The sequence below is a fragment of the Nestor notabilis genome, unplaced genomic scaffold (assembly GCF_000696875.1).
Source record: "Nestor notabilis isolate BGI_N333 unplaced genomic scaffold, ASM69687v1 scaffold7982, whole genome shotgun sequence".
NCBI lineage: Eukaryota > Metazoa > Chordata > Aves > Psittaciformes > Psittacidae > Nestor > Nestor notabilis.
The window spans coordinates 52,486-72,151 of NW_009916955.1; the positions used below are offsets into that span (position 1 = coordinate 52,486).

At 39.3% G+C, this 19,666-nt stretch overlaps 1 protein-coding gene across 1 annotated transcript in view; it reads left to right on the forward strand.

Moving 5' to 3' along the window:
• Positions 1-19,666, forward strand: part of TSPAN5 (tetraspanin 5) — an 80,550-nt gene that overhangs the window by 52,484 nt on the left and 8,400 nt on the right. Inside the window, exon 2 of the mRNA XM_010024845.1 lies at positions 9,426-9,476. Coding sequence (XP_010023147.1) covers positions 9,426-9,476 — 51 coding nt within the window. The remainder of the gene's footprint in view (positions 1-9,425; positions 9,477-19,666) is intronic.

The following is a 19,666-nucleotide window of genomic DNA, read 5'->3' on the forward strand; positions in this document are numbered from 1 at the left end:
AACAGGCTCTGTCGTAGTGAACTGGACATCCTGCAATATAGTTCTGTTTTTTCAGTGCATTTATTCCTAAAACAAGTTTAACACCCTCAAATTAAATTGCAGTGATAGCATTACATATATCTCTAGCACAAGTCCAGCAAAGGTGTTGGCAGCAAAACCTCCCCAGGCTGCCATATCATATAAAGCAACTGTGATTTGAAGGGGCTCTTATACAGAAGTGAGGAGCATTTTGCCTACGTGTTTAGTCAAGCCCCTGATGACGCCTCTTCCGAGAATGACAAATAATAGAGATGCCTTTGATGCTGTTTAGGAACTAGACAAAAAGTCAGCAGTCTGTTTCATTTAGACAAGCAGCTGGTTTATAGCTGCATTTCCCCGCCCCCCGCTGCCAAACTGTGGAACTTTTGCCTAGGCATAAAACTTCCAGTAAATAACATTGTGACCATTTGTTGCCTCTGGTTTGTTCTGTGTTACTTTTGTTTGAAAAGAAATTGAATTCACAGGTTTGTTTGGTTTGCCCCCTGCCAAGTAGTGTTATTGCAGAAATGACAGATTTTACTTTTACTGCAAAGATATCTTGTAGTATAAAAATAGCTATTAAAGCACTGGTTAATGCTGACGTAAGTAAAAATTGGGCTTAATTTTGTGGCAGTGCACTGCAAGACAACACGCTCAGCTGAATGACCTTATTGTCTGGAACAGGATTTTTCAAAGCTCTGGTCAACAGAAGTTCTGGTGCTCCTGGAAGCTGCACTAGTTGGTCCATAGAACCATTTTTAGTGCATACGCTGAATTTTTTAGTTCTGGGCAGTTACAGTGTAGTACACAGGAAATGTTGAGGGTTGACCATGGCTATATAAACGCTACTGTGTTTAGAGACATTTCCCTCTATTGCAATAACTACAAGGTGCAAAATTATAAGGAATTTTGTTCAGTATTCACAGAATGTCTTGTAATTTGGCTTTGTGCACCTGGATTGCTGATAGTAATTGTGCATGGGTATTGGAAAATAATTGATACCTGCCTCATTAGTGTTCTGGCTTTGTTTCTTTTCCCCACATCTCTCAAAAACCAAGTTGCGCACTGGCATGCGTACACACAGCTGGTATGACTTTTGAGGTTATACTTTGGTTTTGTTGACAAAGTAGTACTGGTCTCTGTAAAGTGAAGAGTTACTAGGCTGTCAGATAACAATAACCCTACCACAGCCCCTCTTAACACCTGGTGCTGTAACTATTAAAAGTTGATTTTATATATTAACATATGCCATCTATATGTGTATTTGCCAGTACTGAGTTTATAGTTCTGAGTTGGATTTGGTCTGGGGAAAGATGTGATAGGCTATACAATTGCATCACATCAGGGTCAGGATTTTGGGTACCTGAACTTGGCTTCTGGCAGTGAATCACTTCCTGCCTTTTCAGGCTAGGGTTTCTTCATGTATGTGGTACCAGTTTCTTTGTCAACAACATTTTAAACATGTAAATTTACATTTTCAATGTAAATAAATGTAAAAAAAAAAAAACCCCAAACCAACATTTTACTGGGGGTGACCTCTAAAAAAGAACCAGAAATGAACATTTGGATAAGAGGTAATAAATCTATGGTAGATTTTGCTAGAAAAAGTTCTGTCTGGATTTGCAGGTTGGGTGTGTGTGTTCACCATTTGCTTGGTGTTCATTCTTTCTGCTGCACTGAAGCAGAGTAAACTGTTTGGCCCAAGTTTGTCTGTACAGCTGATGGTGTTCACTTAGTGTGCCTCTCCATCCAGACTGGTTCAGTCTTTACATGCCTCCCTCATCTTCTGCATGCATTTGCTTCTCTGCAAATTGGAGAGAATGGATCTCTCAGTATATTCCACGAAACAGCCTGGGATGCAGCAGCTTGTGTAGCTGGGATAGAAGATTTTGGGACTACCTCTCTGTAGGCTCCAAGCACAGCTAGGAGCTGAGACTGCTTTCCCAGAAGGAAATGCTGAGTGTTCAGAGTGTGGTGCTGTGTTGACAAGCCTACTTGTTTGTGTTTCCTGACTCTGCAGTCTTTGTTTTCAGCTACCTAGATCAATTGTGTAGGCAATGTAATTGCCCGTTTGTTACGAAGGAAAAAGACTAGAGTAGATCTTTTGTTTGCTGTATCAAATACCTGAATTAGATCTTACACCTTCACTGCTTGTAGCTGAAATCAGTGAGTGCTTGTGTATCTGTTTCATAATGAGAATTAAATATATGCTCTATTTTGTGGTGTGAGGTGTTTTGTGTTGTGTTTTTGTGGGTTTTGTTTGCTTGGAGGATTTTTGTTAGGTTTTTAGTTTGGTGTTTTAAACTTCTGCTTTTACTGGAACAGGAGCATCAGAAAAAGAATATGAAAAATAGTCATGGTGGGGCTATGCCTAAATAGCCTGAGGCTCAGGTAGAGTGATTTGGGGTGAATGAGATCCACACAGTAGCAGGAAGAGGACAGCTGGAAAAGGTCTTCCTGTCCTTCGGGGTAGGAAGCTGCTAGCTCTGGTCAGGAGGACAGACCTTGAAAACGACCTATTTACAATAATGCTTCCAGACACTTTGCTTCACTTCAGTTTGAAGCAGAACATGATTCCTTTGCCTCCATGCTGCTTCTTATTTGCAGGCCAGAATGAGAAGACTTATGTTGTTGCATTGTCAAACTGGCTAGGAGAAATGATCAGTGTCCTGATACAGGATGCGAAATTCAGGGGCTTTTTTCTCAGTTCTCTCATTTTTACTTTGCACTTCTCTGCTGCTTGTGGTTGTGTTTTAAGCCCATACTGTTTTCATACACTGTTACAGCACCACTTACGTAATTTTGGATGGTTTTAAAAATAGAAACTGACTTTAGGCAGAGAAGCTGCAGTGGAGAGGGCTGAGCCAGAAATGGAATGGCATTGATGAAGAGAACAAGGCTGTATAGGGAAAAGTAGAGGGACATCAAGCACTTTATGTAGTTCAGAAGTAAAGGCAGGGAAGAGGCCTGCAGAAAGGTGTGTGCAGCAGAATTTCTTAGCCTTCCTGCATAGTCTTTTGGGCTCAGGGAGAACAGAAATAGAGGACAGCAGGTGAAATAAAGACCAGTGGGGAGCATAGAGTAGAAGAAAGGGGAAAGGATCTGTGCAAGATGAGTGTACCAAAGCGATAGGTGAATGTATTGAGTTTAATGAGTTGAATGTAGGAGTTGAATCTTGCTGTTCAACTCTGTAGTCTTTTAAAATGTTTGTGTAGTAATGGTGGGGTAATTACCTTAATGGTCTTTAGTTTTTGTATGGGGAAAAGGTACTGGTTTTACGAAATCAGCTAGAACTCATAGAAACAAAACTTTAAACTCCAAGAAGTTTTTATTGAAGAATTTTACAAAGTGATTGCTATGGATGTTTCGTGTGCTTTAAAAAAAATCTGCTCCAAATGAAGTATTTTTCTTTATCCAGCAGGACCTGAGTTTGGAGAGACTCATTGTGAACTTTGAAAGAGTTAAATTTGTTTTATCTAGGCTTGAGGGGAGTTGTTAAAAAGTTGGAGCAGGGGAAACAGGGACTAATTCATCCTTCTTTTTCTGTTTTCCAGTATATCAATTTCTGTGGACAGGAAGAGAGGGACTTCAGTCTTTAGGGACTGTTGCTCCAAGCTGATGGGCAGTGCTTCCAACTGCACCACCAGAAAGTAATAAAATAAATACATAAAGAAACAATAACCAAAAGCAGATGTCTTGCTTTTGCAATTAAAGAACTGGAGAAGGCAGTAAGAAAATAATGGTAACTGACTTGTACATTTGGGGGGGGGTGGGGGGGGGAGTGGGAGTGAGTATATATATTTTGCTTGTCAGACAAAATGGAAAACCCATGAAAATGAAAGATACATTAACAGCCACAGTTATGCTTGCTTTGAAAATATGGGTCATATATGCTGAATTTTTCATTAGAAAGCATCATGCTAAGAGTTGTGCAAGATGGAGCAGACAGCTTTTCTCATGGTGTTTTCAGGTCTGTTTTTGTACTTTGGATGATTCTATAAAATCAGTCATGTCTCTGATTCAGTTGAGCAAAATGTGTGGAAACTGGAACCTTTTTTCTTCCATCTGTGTATGTTTTGTATTAAGAGGGAACAGGTATTACTGAGAGGTATCCATGAAATATAGTTTAATGTTTTTTAAAAGCAGCACATAAAATTGAAATGGAGTTTTGATGTCTTAGTCTATATGTGAATGTCCCTGTGAACCAAAATGGTAATTAGTCACCTATGCAGCATCTTCATTCACTGACTGTAGTACTTGGAGTTTTACTGCTGGCAGTGTCTCAGAGCAAACAAGAACTGGGCTTTAGGAGAATGTGTTCTTATATAAGCATCAGCGTAATAAACAGGTAAATGTGTATGTATGCTTTGAGCAGTTTGCCTTTCCTATGGTCATCACATACATTCAGCCACATGAAAATAAAATGCTATAATAGTTTGTGTTGAGAAAGGAAAAGTTATCAGTTTGGGGTGAATGGAAGAAGGAACAGGGCAGACTTCTGGTACCTTCCTTTCCCTGTGATACTAGTCCAGGTGAAAGCTGGAGAATTTAGAGGATGTCCTATTTGTTTTATTTGAAAGAATGCTAACTGACATGTTTAAAGCAGACTACATGTCACTGGCATGAAGGGAAGAAGAAAACTACATGAAACTTCATTTTGGTGCCCTTTTTCTGTCAGGGCTACTGAAAAACAAGCAAGCAACGTTATTCTTAATGCTCTGACACAGACATTAAGCTCCTCTTTGCCCTGGCTTAGAAAGCAAAAAGACCGATTTGGTATAAAATACCTTAAAGAAAGTGGTGAATGTTCTAACTGAAATATATCTGGGTGAGTCTGAGGGTAGAATGCTGCAGAGGAAGTGCTTAGGGAAAACTAGTTCACCTGAGGTTTTAGTCAGTTAGGAACTTGTCAGTGCTGTTTTATGTATGTACAAAGCTCAGGAGTCCTGTGTTTTCCTGATTGTATTTCAGGATATGAAATATCATACTTCATGTTGTCCCAATCACTGCTGTGCTTGTCAGTAAAATACTGTACCTTGCATTCTTGTGCTGTGCTGGCTTGAATCGCATAGAAGGGAATCTCACCCTATGAATAACCTACAGTATAATGCTACGGAATAAACACCACAGTGCCCATAGGAATCCTGATAGTCTCCTTGCTAACACCATGCACAGAGTTCTTGTGGCAGCTCAAAGTGAAGGCAGGTGGGAGGTTTTCACACTGTCTAAATACAGGGCTCAAAAAAAATAAAAGCTCTTGTGAGGAAACTGGTTCTGAACTCTAACAATTTTGACATGCTTCTGCTAGTGTGTATTGTTGCAGTGAAGGTGAAATTAGGTGGATGCACTACAGTTCCATCTCACACAAGTCTTTAATGTATCAACTCAGGGACATATATGGGTTTATGCACATGGCACATTAACCAACCTTTTACTGCTTGGTTGAAAACTGGTGCCAGTTATTTAAGAATGTCAGCTGAAATGAAAAATTCTGTATGTGTGGTAGTGTCTGATCACTCTACAGTTAAGCTCCTCTCTCTCTCAAATTTTTTCTAGTATTTGCATTAGTACTTACCCCAGCACCCTTTAAATGAAATGGTGTGCTCTGTGATGCTATATCCCTAGCAACAAAGAATAAAAAAAAAATCAAAGGCAATACAGGGAATGAGAGGTACAGCTTGAAACACCTTTGCAAGTTAGGCAACAGTACAAGTACTGCTACATGTTCTACTCTTAAATATGCTTAATCTCTATAGAAGAGAAATTTGAACACATCTGTCTGTTTGTGAGTAGAAAACCTATGGCTGAGAAAGTACTACTGTGCAAGTTTTTCTGTAAGGCTGTAATACACCAGAGGAATGTTTTCTCCTGTGAATTATTGTTTAGAAGAGAAAAGTATCACGATTTTACAAGCTCTGCCCTAGTTCCAGTGACCATTTATAGTCAGGCTAAATGGTCCTGCTAGATGTCTGTGGAGAATTGAAACTTTCCCTATAGGGTGTTTTGTAGATAATGAGATAAACTTCCACCTTTTTATTACTCACTGGAAGAATTTAATGGATGTAAATAAAATTTTCCAGACTTAACAGAGATGATGTGTAAGCCATGTCATTATCTCCCCATGTGCTTCAGATATGAAGAGATATTCTTTCTGGTTACAAGCAAGCAGAACAAGAATGTCTACGAGACATCTGCATAAGGACTGCAAGATAAGCAGGATATGCATCCTGGTTTGCTTCTGGTTATAACAGCAAAAATCTAGAGTTTTTTGCTAAGCACTTTCAACCTTTTTTTAGGCTCTGCAAGAGTTTCTTTCATAATTAAGAACAACCAAATTTAGTCCTGGTGAGAGGGGTAGGTCTCCTCATGAACATCTGTCTTCTGCCAGTGAGGATTACTGAGAGCTTCATCCCCATAGGTGGCTGTGTTTGTGTGACGGTGGGTCTTTCTAAGCAGGATTGTAGAGGGTTAGGTTGGTCTTCTGCTTAGCTCAGTATTTTGTCTTGAGCAATACAAGAAGAATTTGTCCAAACCAAGAAGCATTTAAGTCAGCAACAAAGCATGCATGCAGTGATCTTTTCCTAATTATAATCTCCTAATGAGCAAAAGTGTAAAAACATCCCAAGCCAGACACTGTATCAAAATCTCTTTTCAATAGCTATGGATCCTCCATTTAATATATCTAACATTTATTTATTTCCCCTGAATGCCATTAAGCTTTTGATTTCCATAGTATCTTGTGATAAAGAATTCATGATTCCATCCTGAACCTTTTTCTCCTGATGGATCTCATCCATTTTTCTTGTTTCATCAGCTGCTCACAAGGCAACTGGACAGAAATCTCTTGCTTTGGGATATGGAGAGGACAGAGTAGCATGTAATTCTTTGATCCTCCTGAAAACTCAAGAGAACTCAGTTCCTGTGGGGTTTTTTGTTGGTTTTTTTTGTTTGTCTTTGTTTTTGTTTTTTTCTTGACAGGTTTGCCAGAAGCTTGACAATCTCACTTTTTTAGGTGCTTCAGCTTAGTATAGCACAGTCTTATTACCGAATACATAAATTGAGATGAGCTTGGTCTGGCTTGATACCTCTATAGTCTACTATAAGTCACCTTTTGCAATCCATCAGGTAATCTTACTCTTAAGTCTCAAATTCTGATAAAGGATTTGGCTGGATTAAATCTAATAAAGCTAGTGAATCTGAGCCAGACTTGCAGCTGACATGTATGGCTGTTAAATTACATTCGTATACACTGATTGAATTATTTCAATCTAGTTTTCTGTGCTTATTCTGTTCAAAAGCATATTAAGCTATTTGCACAACATAATGATTTGTACCTTTCTAAAGTAATTTGGCCACTTCCAGATGAACTTTGTTGTGGTTTTTTTTAATAATAATGTAGCTTCTTTTTCCTTCACTTCTATTCCTTTTACCCTCGTGCCTTTGGCTGTGTAAGAAAGAAGGAGCCTGTTATTGCAAAAAAGAACTTAAATGCATGTCTGAAAGTGATCAGAAACTTGTACAGCTTTATCTCAAGTTTCACATAATCACTGTAGCCAGGAGGAATGCACATACTCTTTTGGCAAGCTTATAACCGTAAGAAAAAAGCAGTCTTGATACACGTATGATGACCTTTTTTGGCTCATGTGGTGTATCACAGGAGGCTGTACTGACATTCTCAAACCCATCTCTTGTACTTTATAGACAATTAAGGCTGCTGAAATAAGACATTCTTAACCAGCAGTGCTGTTTTTCCACCTAGAAATAATTTCCATTTATCTTGTATTTAAATACAGCCAGGCCTGTGACAGTTCCTTTTGAACAATACTGGCTTGTAATATTGTTTAAATTTACAGTCATGACTCTTCAATTCAGAAAGGAGAGTTTCATTCCCAGTTAGTATGGATGAACTTCTGGGTGAGCTGGCTGGGTGTAGTATGCATGGCCCCTTGGTCAGCTGGCAAAGCACACTTGGAAGAGAAAGTCATGGATGCTGGGTGTGTTAGGGAACTTCAGGGTATTGTAGTGAGCGTATTCCACTTGATGTTGAGTTATGCTTAAAGATATTCGTGTAGTATAAAGTTAAAACCGCCTTTTAAAGTGTGTATAAGGAAGAAGGAATCTTGCTTTGAAGCTGTTGAAATAACTTCTGGGAAAGCTTTTAAAGTTGATATTCCTGCCTCTTACCGCTTCTCAACAGAAAAACGCTTTTGTCCTGTTTTGCAAACGAAAAATCATTAGGATACTTCTGTTTATACAAACTTTAAGAGGAAGTCTACTGTGTGCCAAAATAAATCTGTACACTGCAGAGTGGGGAAACCACAAAGAAAGAGTTTGATGTTTGAGCAACGTTCCATTACATACCCAAAACAAAACTAGAGTGAATATAGCGGGTGGGGTTTTTTTTGGTTTTTTTTGGTTTTTTTTTGCTAGCACTTAAGCTTTAAAAATCAGAGATGTAAGTTGCACAGATGGACAGAGATATGTTTGGAAACCTACTGCATATTTTTTAATCATTGTACATGGTTGGTACTGTATCATGCAAATACATGGTGATAATGTTGGGAGACAGAGTGCTTATACTGCCTGTTTTGCTTGCTTCACTGATCCTTACTGTGGGTTTTGCGTGGAAACCCTGTAGTATCTGCAGGGATAAGTCATCTGCACCCTAAATCATTCAATGGAACAGAGAATACAGGGTATAACAATCACAGGTGCTGTTCTCTTTCCCATCACATGCGAAAGATACTGTCTTTTCAGTTTGGTGCTTTTGAGTCCCTCAGAGGAGAAAGGGACTGTAACTTCCTTTGCAAAGCACAGAAACATACAGTATCAGAAAGGTTATAAAATGTTAGCTTCAAGGTTTTTTGAAAAAAACCCTTTTTTCTTAACCCAGTATTTTTATTATTCCTGCTCCCCCCCACCCCCCAAATTATGCGTTATATTACACTTAAAAAGCTTTCTGTGGACAGCGTTGCTAAAAGGGATAGTACATTTAGGACTTTCTTTTAGTCATTCAGTGGGAGAGAGCTGTGTGAGGACAGTTATATTGTGCAGGTGATGATAATACAACAGTAAAATAACGTGTTGCTTGACTGTGGAGTTTGCTTTGAGTCCGACACGCTCAAAACCAACCTTATTTAACTGATGCTGAGAAAGTGACATTATACCTACTGTTCCTATGTGGAACACTCCTGAATGAGCTGTGTGTTTGAAATTCTTGTAGTTACATTGGTTGAGTTGTAAAATAAACAACTGCATACATATTTTGAAACTTTCTGTAAGCCCCCACAGTCCCAATAAAGCTGTTATCTAGCAAAGATAATGAGTCAATATGCATGTTAAAAAATCCATAGATTTGTAGTTCCTGCTCTGACATATATATATTTTTTTCCTGTTTTTCCCTTTAGTTCCTTGGCATAGCATTTCTTGGGATTGGATTGTGGGCATGGAATGAAAAGGTAAGCAAATATAACACCAAACTCCATGTTTTCACTCCTCCTCTGTTTTGTTTTTGTTTTTTTTTTTTTTTAAATGAAATATTGGAATAGTAATATGCTGATCATTTTATGTGTCCATGCACAATTTCTACTGAAACAAAATCAAGCCTCTGTGTCAAATAAAACCTTGGCTCAGCTCACCTAGAGGAAAATCGTCAGCATCTTTCCCAAGAATGCCTTGGCAAGAAATTATGGCTGACACTTGCACATGAAATAACCATTTCAACCTGTGCATGCTCAAACTGCAGCTCAGATACTAGAACACTCTACTGAAGGCAGTACTGGCAGTGTGTCTCTGCTGCATGTGTCCCCAAGAATGGACAGGGAGCCTACGTGTCTCAGAGGGCAGCTTTCTGAAAATAAGCCTCCTTGGCTTTGCCTTAACATAGCAGCATGCTAATTGCTGTTCCTCTTAAAAACAAACAAAAAAAAAACCAACCCCCAAAGTCAAGCCAAACCTGAAACAGAATAACTGTTTTTTCTTGTTCAAAAAAAACTGTCTACTGGAACACTCTGTTGCAAGACTGTAAAATCAACTTTGAAATGGAAATAAAGGGGAACAGGGAAACATTCGTGAACCAGAGCCTAGTTTTTAGTTGGCTTATTGCAAATATTGGGAAGAAGATAAAATGTTAAAACACCACATACTGACTTGTTTTGTATATTTTGGGTTACTGGATGAAGAGTTTGGCTTGCTTAAAGACAACAAGTAAAATAAAAGCCAGAGTTTCTTTCTCTTCTTTGTTTAAAAGATTGAAAATAATAAAGTCTGGCTGATAAGTGGTGCTATGAGATTGAGTTACTTTTTTTTTTTTTTTTTTCTTGTAATGGAAAACATCAAGTAAATTACAAATTGATGTGCATTTAAGGCATAGTAAGTGCCACTTGCAGCAGAACAAGTAACATGTTGGAAGCACTGGAGTTTTGCCACTTAAAAATTCTGGACAAATTTTGCTGGTTCAGAAGTGAGTTGCTAACTTAGATTCTAATTGTTCTGTGCATGTGCTTTGGATGTAGATAATTGCAACTAGTAATGGGATATTAACTCACATAGTACACGCCTATATATATATGTATATTTGCATACCATATGATACTCGTGTTGGACTGAATAGGCTTGGAAAGGGGTGCTGTGAACTTTTGCATTCATGAAAGATGTAAAAACATATTTAATATTGTGAGCATACTCACAGAGTTTATACCTACGTCTAAGCTCCAGAGAACTTTAGTTTGGAGTGGCTTTTTAGAAGATAAAATTTTAACGCTTTTGTATCATTTCAGTAGGTAACAGAAACGATTCCTCTTTAGAATGAATGAGCTGGTAAAGGGAAAACTGCTATAGTCTAGTCTTTAAAGAGGATGTTATGGCAGAATAATGGTTTGTTAGGTTTTACTTATTTTCTATACGGGAAAGCTTCGCCCCCCATCTGATAACAAAGTTATCAAGTAATTTCAGAACATTTTTAATCAGATCATGAATGTGGGAGAAAATGCTATGTTGTTCTTAAGCAAATAGAGCCACTGAGAGCTGTTTAATATCTTAGCTCAGGCTCTATGTGTAGTAGGTTCTTCTACAGAAATTAATAAATGTCTACTGTTTTAAAGCACAGGTCCTTCCTTGAAAATGAGTATCTTTTCACAGCTTCTTTAGCTGCTGTGTCCTGCTGTGCTTAGCGTGGACTGTTGCAGCTCATGGTTGCATAAACCAGAATGTATAGCTGATCTGCAGGGCTCTTGAACATAGTCTGGATTTTGTAGCAAGAATTATTGAAAAATGGACTTGCATCAAGCCGATTTGAGGCCTTTCCTTCACTCAGCTCTCTGGGGGAGAAGCAACGGCCGGAAGCTGCAGTGAGCAAGATCAAGTTCTCATAGGCCCCATGCAGCTTACTGGGGGGCAGATCATTTACATCCCAGACAGAGCTGTTCTTCCTGCAGCTGGGGAGTTGGAGGTGAAAGCCAAGTAGGTGAAGCTTAAGACTTGAGAGACCTGTAACTTAACAGAAAAACACTTGTTGAGCTAGATTGCTTCTTGCCTAAGGCTAGCCTGGATATCCTTGGGCATTATGGGCTGTTGTAGTGGTATCCTTAAGACAGCAAAGAAGCTTTGCAGAGTTGAACCTGGGTGTCCTGCTGTACACGAAGTCAAACATGAGCAAGTGCTGTGCCCTTGCAACAAAGAAGGCTAACAGTGCCCTGAACTGTATTATGAGTGTTGCCAGCAGATTGAGGGAGGGGATTCTTCCCCTCTACTCAGCACTGGTGAGGCTGCACCTGGGCCAGTTTTGGACTCCCCAATATAAGAGAGACACTGACATACTGAAGAGTTCAGCAAAGGGCTGCTATATGATTAAGGGACTGGAGCATCTCTCCTACAAGGAAGGGCTGAGAGAGAGAGCACTGTTCAGCCTGAAGAAGAGCAGGCTTGAGGGATCTTCAGGTATGTAAATACCTGAAGGATGAAGCCAGGCTGTTTTCAGTGGTGCCCCGTGATAGAGGCACTGGCCGCATTCCTGAACGTCAGGAAACAGTTTGCCCAGAGGTGATGTGGAGTCTCCCTCTGGAAATATTCAAAAGCAGTCTAGACGTCGTCCTAGGAGCCATGTTTAGGTGACAAGATGACTTCCAGAGGTTTCTTCCAACCTCAGTTGTTCTGTGAAGACTGCTGCTGTCTCAATGAACTAAGTTTTTGTCAAAGTTGAGCTTGGTGCTGCTATTGTGTAATCTGTTAAACAAATATGTAAGTTCTTTTTTTTTTTTTTTTTTCCCCCCAGGTTTGGGTTTTCAGAAAGACTACTGTAAACTGATTGGGGGGGAGGGGGACAGGATTTTGATTTTTCTATCATTAATCATATGGCTTTATAGCCAGCTTTGTTGTTTCATAATGTGGCCATCAACTTGTATATACTTTTCCTACTTCACAGAATCTTTTTAAGATAAAAAAAGATAATGTGCTGGGCCACATTAAAAATGCAAGATGTAAAGAAATAATCCACATTTTACAGGAGTCCCATTTGCTGCCTGCTAAAACCAGTTTGGGGTAGACTTGAGGGTTTGGTGGCTAGTTTCTCTTTTTTACAAAGTTGGCTTGAATTCTCTCCTTTAAACTTTGTTGTAAAGAACTAAAAAAGCATGCTATACAGTCTCATGACCTTCCTTACAGCCTTTGCAGGGAGGCAAAAGAGCTCATTTGTCAAATAGGCAATAGAATTGGCTTGACAGCCAGTCAGCCAGCCTGAAACAAAAACTAGGCAATTAGCATTCTGAGTCATGAACCTGAAAGAGAGCTGGGGGCTGGAATGGGGCAATAAACTCAGAGGATGAATGAAGCTATCTATACATGGGTGCACTATATAGCTCACAATCTCACAGTGTTTTCAAGCACATTAGAGTTGGGCTTGTACCATAAAAAGTTCATCCCTGGCTGCAGATTTTCACGTCACAACCCCTAGTAGTGACATGAACATTGTTAACATACAAAGAGTCTGTTCTAAGCCCAAGCAACTTATACTACCTTTGCTCAGCAGTAGGGGAAAGATGTTTATATTTCACTGGCTTTTTTTAACCTCTTCAAGTCATTTCTTCCATTGACTTTTTAAAAGTAAACTAGACTTGAACAAAATGTCTATTTCCCTCCTTCACTGTATGTATTACATAGTGTGGTCTTAAGGCTTATTGGGAGTGTTCATGGTATGATGCCAGTAGGTACTTGGGGAAATAAATTTCCTGGTTCTCTCATTACCTGCAGGAGATTTATATTAAAGAGTCATAAGACAAAATGATAAATTGCTGTTATGTCTTCTGAAATCTTATCAGGCTGTCCATGGAGAGGGAGGTTTTAGAAAGAAAGCACTGTGCTTTTGGGGTATACTTTAGGAGGTAGCAAAAGTAGAGGTACTGAAGTGGGGGGAAAAAAATCTGCAGATCCTTGCAAAATTTGTTGATTAGTCTTAGTTCATGTATAAAGTTGACTGAAAATGGAGAGAAGTGGAAGAGGTTGATTATGTGCATAAGTTTAGTTTCTAGGCTTTTGTTGTATCAGTGTAAGTAGAAGACACTCCAGCTCAGAAGTCAAGTTGTGCATAGTTTGAAATACCAGTATGGTACCTCTGTGTGTCAGCATAGTATTCTTAGCAAGCAAGAGCTCTAAATCTGGATCTTGCATTTTAAGCTAGAGTTTTACATGTTGATAAAACGTGATTTAGGCCTGCTCTGGTGTTCTGGGACAGGCTAGACTCCCTACATAAACAGTCACAAATTTGTCAGATCCAGTCTCTCTCTCCTTACCCTGCAATGAAAACTACTGTTCTGGGGGAAAAGATTCTCACTTTTACTGTCCCAGTGAGTGGCAGACATCAAGAGGAAATGATATTCTATAATGGTTGTGCATACATGTCTATCGTACAGTTCTTTTAAAACCAAGTGCTCACAAGAGAATGGTGTGCATATCCTTTGGATCTTTATGGGCTGAAGGATACCAAAAGCATGTACCTTGCTTCTAAGCCAGGACTCTGTGTGTATTTTACAGGTCTGGGGAGGAGAGGGATACTAATATTGACTATTACATTTAATTTAAATTTCAGCATGTAAAGATGCATTATCTAAAGAGGCTCTTGAATCATTTTACTAGTATTCCAACACCTTGTAACCATTAATCCTGAAAAGTAAAAATCTGTATCTTTCATGTATCCATGCCACTTATTCATCTATTGAACTTTGCTTTGTCATGGCAAGAAAGCTAGACTAGGTCTTCTCCTTGACTAGACACTTGAAAAATAAAGTTATGCTGCTATTGATGTTTGCTGTGGGAAATGCAAACCCAACAGAAATCAAGGAAATAAGATTTGTAAACATCCCCTGCCTAGTTTCTTGCTTACAGAGGCAAAATTCTGGAATGGAATTAATTTGGCATGTTTCAATGACTATTGTTCTGTTCCTCATGCTCATTTAGATGCACAGCATGGAGAAACTGCATGGATTTTATGACTAACAAAGTAGACATTTTTCCGTTTCAGAATCATGCATTTGGAAATACTTTCATTTCCCATCACTGCCATGTGTTTCTATTTGCCAGTGATTTTTAGTCCTGCAGCTGAGCTTGTGGAAAGGCTAATCCTCTGTTTGCAAAGAACTGTTTTGGAAGATCCTACATTGCTGAATCTTTTTCTGGCCATCTGCTTTTTTTCTTCTCTGTCCCTCCATTCTCTCCCTCCTTCCCCCATGCCCCCTCTGTAATGGGATTCTGCAGCAGAGTTTGTTTTCCCATCTTGGAAGAAAAAAAAGCTGGTTTCTCCCATCCTACTGGTGTCGGTTTCTTCTTTTTGCCTTTTTAATGGCCCTCTGGGATGTTTGTTATAGGAACTGTCATGTTGAGTCCTATTCTTTTACATGCACTCCCATTGGCCAAATTCCGTATACTTTCACAGTTCATGACCTCCTTGTTCCCTAGGATGGTGATTCTCCAAAGTTGTCTCTGACTCAAGATGCCTTAAGTTTTCATTACTGGTTTAGCTTTTCAAAATTGCAGTTGCCCAGAGTGTTTTCACTTGGAGCCATTCTCTCCTGCCCTGCAGTATGTTGCTGTGCCTGTGAAATCAGCTGTTCAAAGAGAAGCAGTCTAGCAAATTTCAGGGAACATTTCTGAGACCTGAACGTAGCAGTCAATTCTCTACACTAACCACAGACACTCTTGGAAGTCTCACTAGTTTGTTAATGCACTTGTGACTCCCTTCTGTTTGGTCTCATTAGGAACCAATTGTATAGGTGTGCCAACACAAAGACGCTGCTCCAACCAAGATGGCTGTGTTGGCATCCATACATTTTGGGGAAATAAAAGTAACTTTCTGGGTTCAGCACACAAAGGCTATGTTTGCTGAATGCAAATAGTCTGGATCAGAAATGGTGTTGAAAACCCAACCTGCACACTACAGATTTTTAAAGGTTTGAGTTTTCTTCAGCCTAGTTCTAGTGTGATCTCATGGACTGAATGCCCATGACTGAAGCATGAGTTATGTTCCAGGGGCATATTTTCATTTGTAAGTAATCTAGTCTGTGCTCTGACACTTCCCTGGTGTGAACTGAAGCATAGCTCATGTGTGACTCCTGGATCTGGCCTGGAATGCTAATGTAGGTGTGCATCAAAGGTGGGAGCTAGAGTCAGAGTCTGTCTCTGGAAAGTAGTACAAGTTGTCCTGATGATCTTAAAGAGTACAAGATGGAGAAGGGGTAAGGGGTGCACTGTTACTGCTTTTCTAAGTGACTGTTGCTTCCTTGTTCTTTATTGATGGGATAACGGCAACCGGTTGTGCAGCTATAATAATCAGGAGGGCCCTTCTCAAGTTATGGCTTCAAGACTAGTATTTTTCCTTTGTTCCCTTCTCCCTTGAGCTGCTCATGAGATCCAGCTTGTAGGTTGGAAGGCTTTGGCCACAGGGGGAAAAAAAGACATGACAGCAGAGGATCTGTCACCTGATTCAGGCATCTCTTGGAGTATATTTCTGCCTATGCTCACATATCCTAAGAGGATGACTTCAGTTCTGCAGGAGCTTCTGGCAGGCCTTGCTCGGTTGTCTCCTGTTTCTTGGTATGGCAGCAGTTATCACCAATGTCTCTTCCCCACCCTTTTGCTGGAGAAAAGAGCTTGTTTCACTTGACTTCCTCTCTTGAATTTGGGGTGGGGTAGGAATATGAGGTCTGTCTTTCCTCTTCCATGCCTACCTCATTGTATCCTTGGCACTGAAGTGAAGTATGTGTTACAAGTAAAGCAACTATTTTCACAACTTCACCATTATTGATTATAGTTCAATTATGGATGATTCTTTTGTTGCTTCACTACCTCAAACAAATTTTGATTTGTAGTCGATTAAAACATTAAATAACCCAGGCTCTGTAATGTACAGCAGGCAATTGAGGGTGGGGGAACAGAGCAAACAGATCATTTGGAGACCAGCCAGGGAACACATCCTGCAGACTCTCTTTGTGGAACCACAGCAGAGCCCTGGGTTGACACCATCATGAGAAGTACTAGAGTATGTGTTAGAGTATGTAGCTTTGCATAAAGTGTTTACTGCCAAATAAAGATTGCGCACATGCCTAAACTACCAAGAAAGTGATGTGCATGTAACCCAGAAAAATAACCATGCTTCCAAAATGAGAATGTGGGTTTAGGAAAAATAATTTTCCTCCTTTCAGAGGCTAAAACAGCAATAGTACTTGCAACTATTTAACAATAAAGGTTGGAGTGGACTATTGTGGTAGTGTTTCTAAGAAAAATATTTTTGCATTTGTAGGAAAGCCTTACTTGAAAGGAGTTACAGGTGGTTTGTTTAGGTCCTGCGTTGATGCAAGAGGTCAGTTGACAGTCACTGTATTCTGGGACTGACTGGTCAGCCTGAGGGTTCAGAGCGTGTCACTGAAGGATGCAGTGTTGTTCTGTGAGAATTCTGATCCTCTGCTCAAGTACCTCTGGAAACATTCCCTTCTGCTTTTGGCTAAAAATGGGATGAAGACGGAATTGGTTACTACTAGGCATTTGCACCTCTGCCAAACTCTCCCAGAAGTAAGCATTACAGCCAGAAAATACTGAATGCCGTGGTAGTAGACATTATAGAAACTTGTGGTAGATAGGAAAAGCATGTGTCTAAAGTACTGTATGCTTAGTTCTTCTAACAATATACGATGAGATAATATTCCCTGGTCACTGCCTTGCTGCTTGGAGCAAAATACACTTTTCTTTAAAATATTGCATGGCTGTCTCTTTGGAGACCTTCTTTGTAAGTGTCCAGAAAAAAAAGCCAAGACTGGAAAACTGAATTTCAGCAGTAAGCAGTAAACTTCTATCACACTACCTCTGTGCATCTTTATCTGTAACCACAGACCATTGTCTGTTATTGTTTCATTGCCAAAGCCTCTCTGAAGATTGTATACTCTTGAGAAGTCTCTCCAGAATACTGATAACTTGAGATTCATGTGCAGAGAACACAGTACAAATGAGAATTATGCAGTATGTGTGCTATCAGAATATATTATTTGGGATTTATCCAAACTAGGTTTATGATTGCCAGATGTGGACTACCAAAAGGTGCACACAGAGGTGCTTTGCAAGGACAGCAAATGAAGGCAGATGGGACTTGTGGTATTCTATTTCAGTACATCAGTTCGTAGCTACCTTGAGGAGTTGGAGCCTGGAGCAGACCAGAGATTAGGGGACTGACTTTTGCTGGATGACTGGCTGGATGTAGCACACCAGGATGCAAAGAGCCTGGCAGTGCTAGAAAATCAAATAAGGTGGGAGAAGACAATATACAACTGGCTCACTGAATTTTATTGTCATCAACTCTAATGGGAGTTGTGTCAAAATCCATGGTGGTATATTTCTTCACTAACACTTCTTTATACTCTGACTATCTTCTCTAAGAGGAATGTCTGCAAATATGAACTGAATTCATTTGTGTTTTACTACTTTCATATGGAAATAACTTGATTAAATGTAGTAAATTGCTGTGGGGCTTCTTGTATGGGTTTTTTTCTTTTTTGTTGTTTTTTTTTTTTTTTTTTTTAAGAAACTGATTTATGAAGAGAAACTTAAATGACTGAATGACTGTTGTTTTTTAAAGAAAATGAAATTATCATAAAAAGCAACATCCTTTCTCCAGTGACACAGGAGAAACAGAAAGGACTTAAAAACTCTGTGAAGAAGTTATTTTACCGGTCTTTCCCTTGGGGCAGAGCTCTTGTTTCCTGACTTGTGTATGGCCAAGGCCATGACTTTTTCAAAGGTTTGTGTGTTATTGCATTACACTGTTTATTTTATGTGTCATTCTTAGCCAGAAAGTTATCTTTGATTTCTTTTCTATGAGAAATGTAATGAAGCAAAAGTAGTCAAAAACCTTTGCGCAAGTTGATTTAAGTGTTAATGACAGGTAAGTTTGTTTCAGCCTGGTGATCATCTCATCACTAGTCTAGAAAAAGACATGCCAACTGATCTGCTTTGATAGCACTACTAGCTCTGAGCAGCATTCTGTGTTATATCATGCCTTATGTCTATTTTTGTCTTTTTAATGAATGACAATAAGACTAGTACTATATGTAATGTGGGAGGAAAGTGATGAATGTGGAAGTGGTGGCAGACTATGAGTACTGTGTTAAAAATATTGGTTACATGACATCTGTATCTTCTGAGTGGTCTAAACTGGGTACATTAAAAAGAAATAAAAAATCACAGGTCTAAAGCCATAGTTGTGAGTACTTATCTCTTAACAGTGTTACTAACAACTTTTGGAAATAAGGTTATGATATCTTCCTTCAAAATTATTGCTGGTTTGGGACTACTTCGAAGAAGCAGAGGGGATATCAACAGGGAAAGGAAGAAGATGAAGAACTTCAGACTTCTGTAAATAAGGAGCTGTAAAGGTGAAGGTCTATATTGTTGTTTTTCAAGCTACAGCTTCATTCAGGAGCTGCTAGGGAAAGCAGTAGTCCAAAGCACTCGGCCTGGGTTCAGACTTCTCTGAGGAAATGTAGAGAAATGCCTGCTACAGCAGTGTGCTTTGCATTGACCTGCAGCACTGGGGAGATGAATGAAGAAATAGTGATACTTCAGCTTATTTGCTGCCCAAATAAGGCAGTTGCTTTAGGAAACTGTAACTGTTCCTGTACAAACTCACTGTAATATGGAAGACATTGAACTTGTTTCTTGATATGACCCATCCGTTGAACATCAGCCAAACCCTGGTTAAAATGTGTGTGGTTGGGTGGTTTATTTTTTGTTTTGTTTTGGGTTTTGTGGTAGTGGGTTTTTTTTGTTTGGTTTTTTGTGGGGTTTGTTTTTTGTGGGTTTTTTTTTTGTTTGGTTGTTATGTTTTTTTTTGGTTTGTTTTTTTTTTTTGGTTTTTTTTTTTTTTTTTTTTGTTGTTGGTTTGTTTGTTTTATAGAAGTTCCTCAGGATTACTGACAGCACAACCCAAGCTCTGTTTCTAAGGGGGCAATGGCATTACAAGCAGACTGTGCTGACTGTCATATAAAAAACACAGCATATGTGGTTTACCATATGATAGGTCTAACCTAAATCAGTGCAAACCATCTCTCAAGCAAGTCCTTCAACTGCCTTATGTCCTACTAAGAGACTTAACATTGTTTTAAATTTTTTCCTG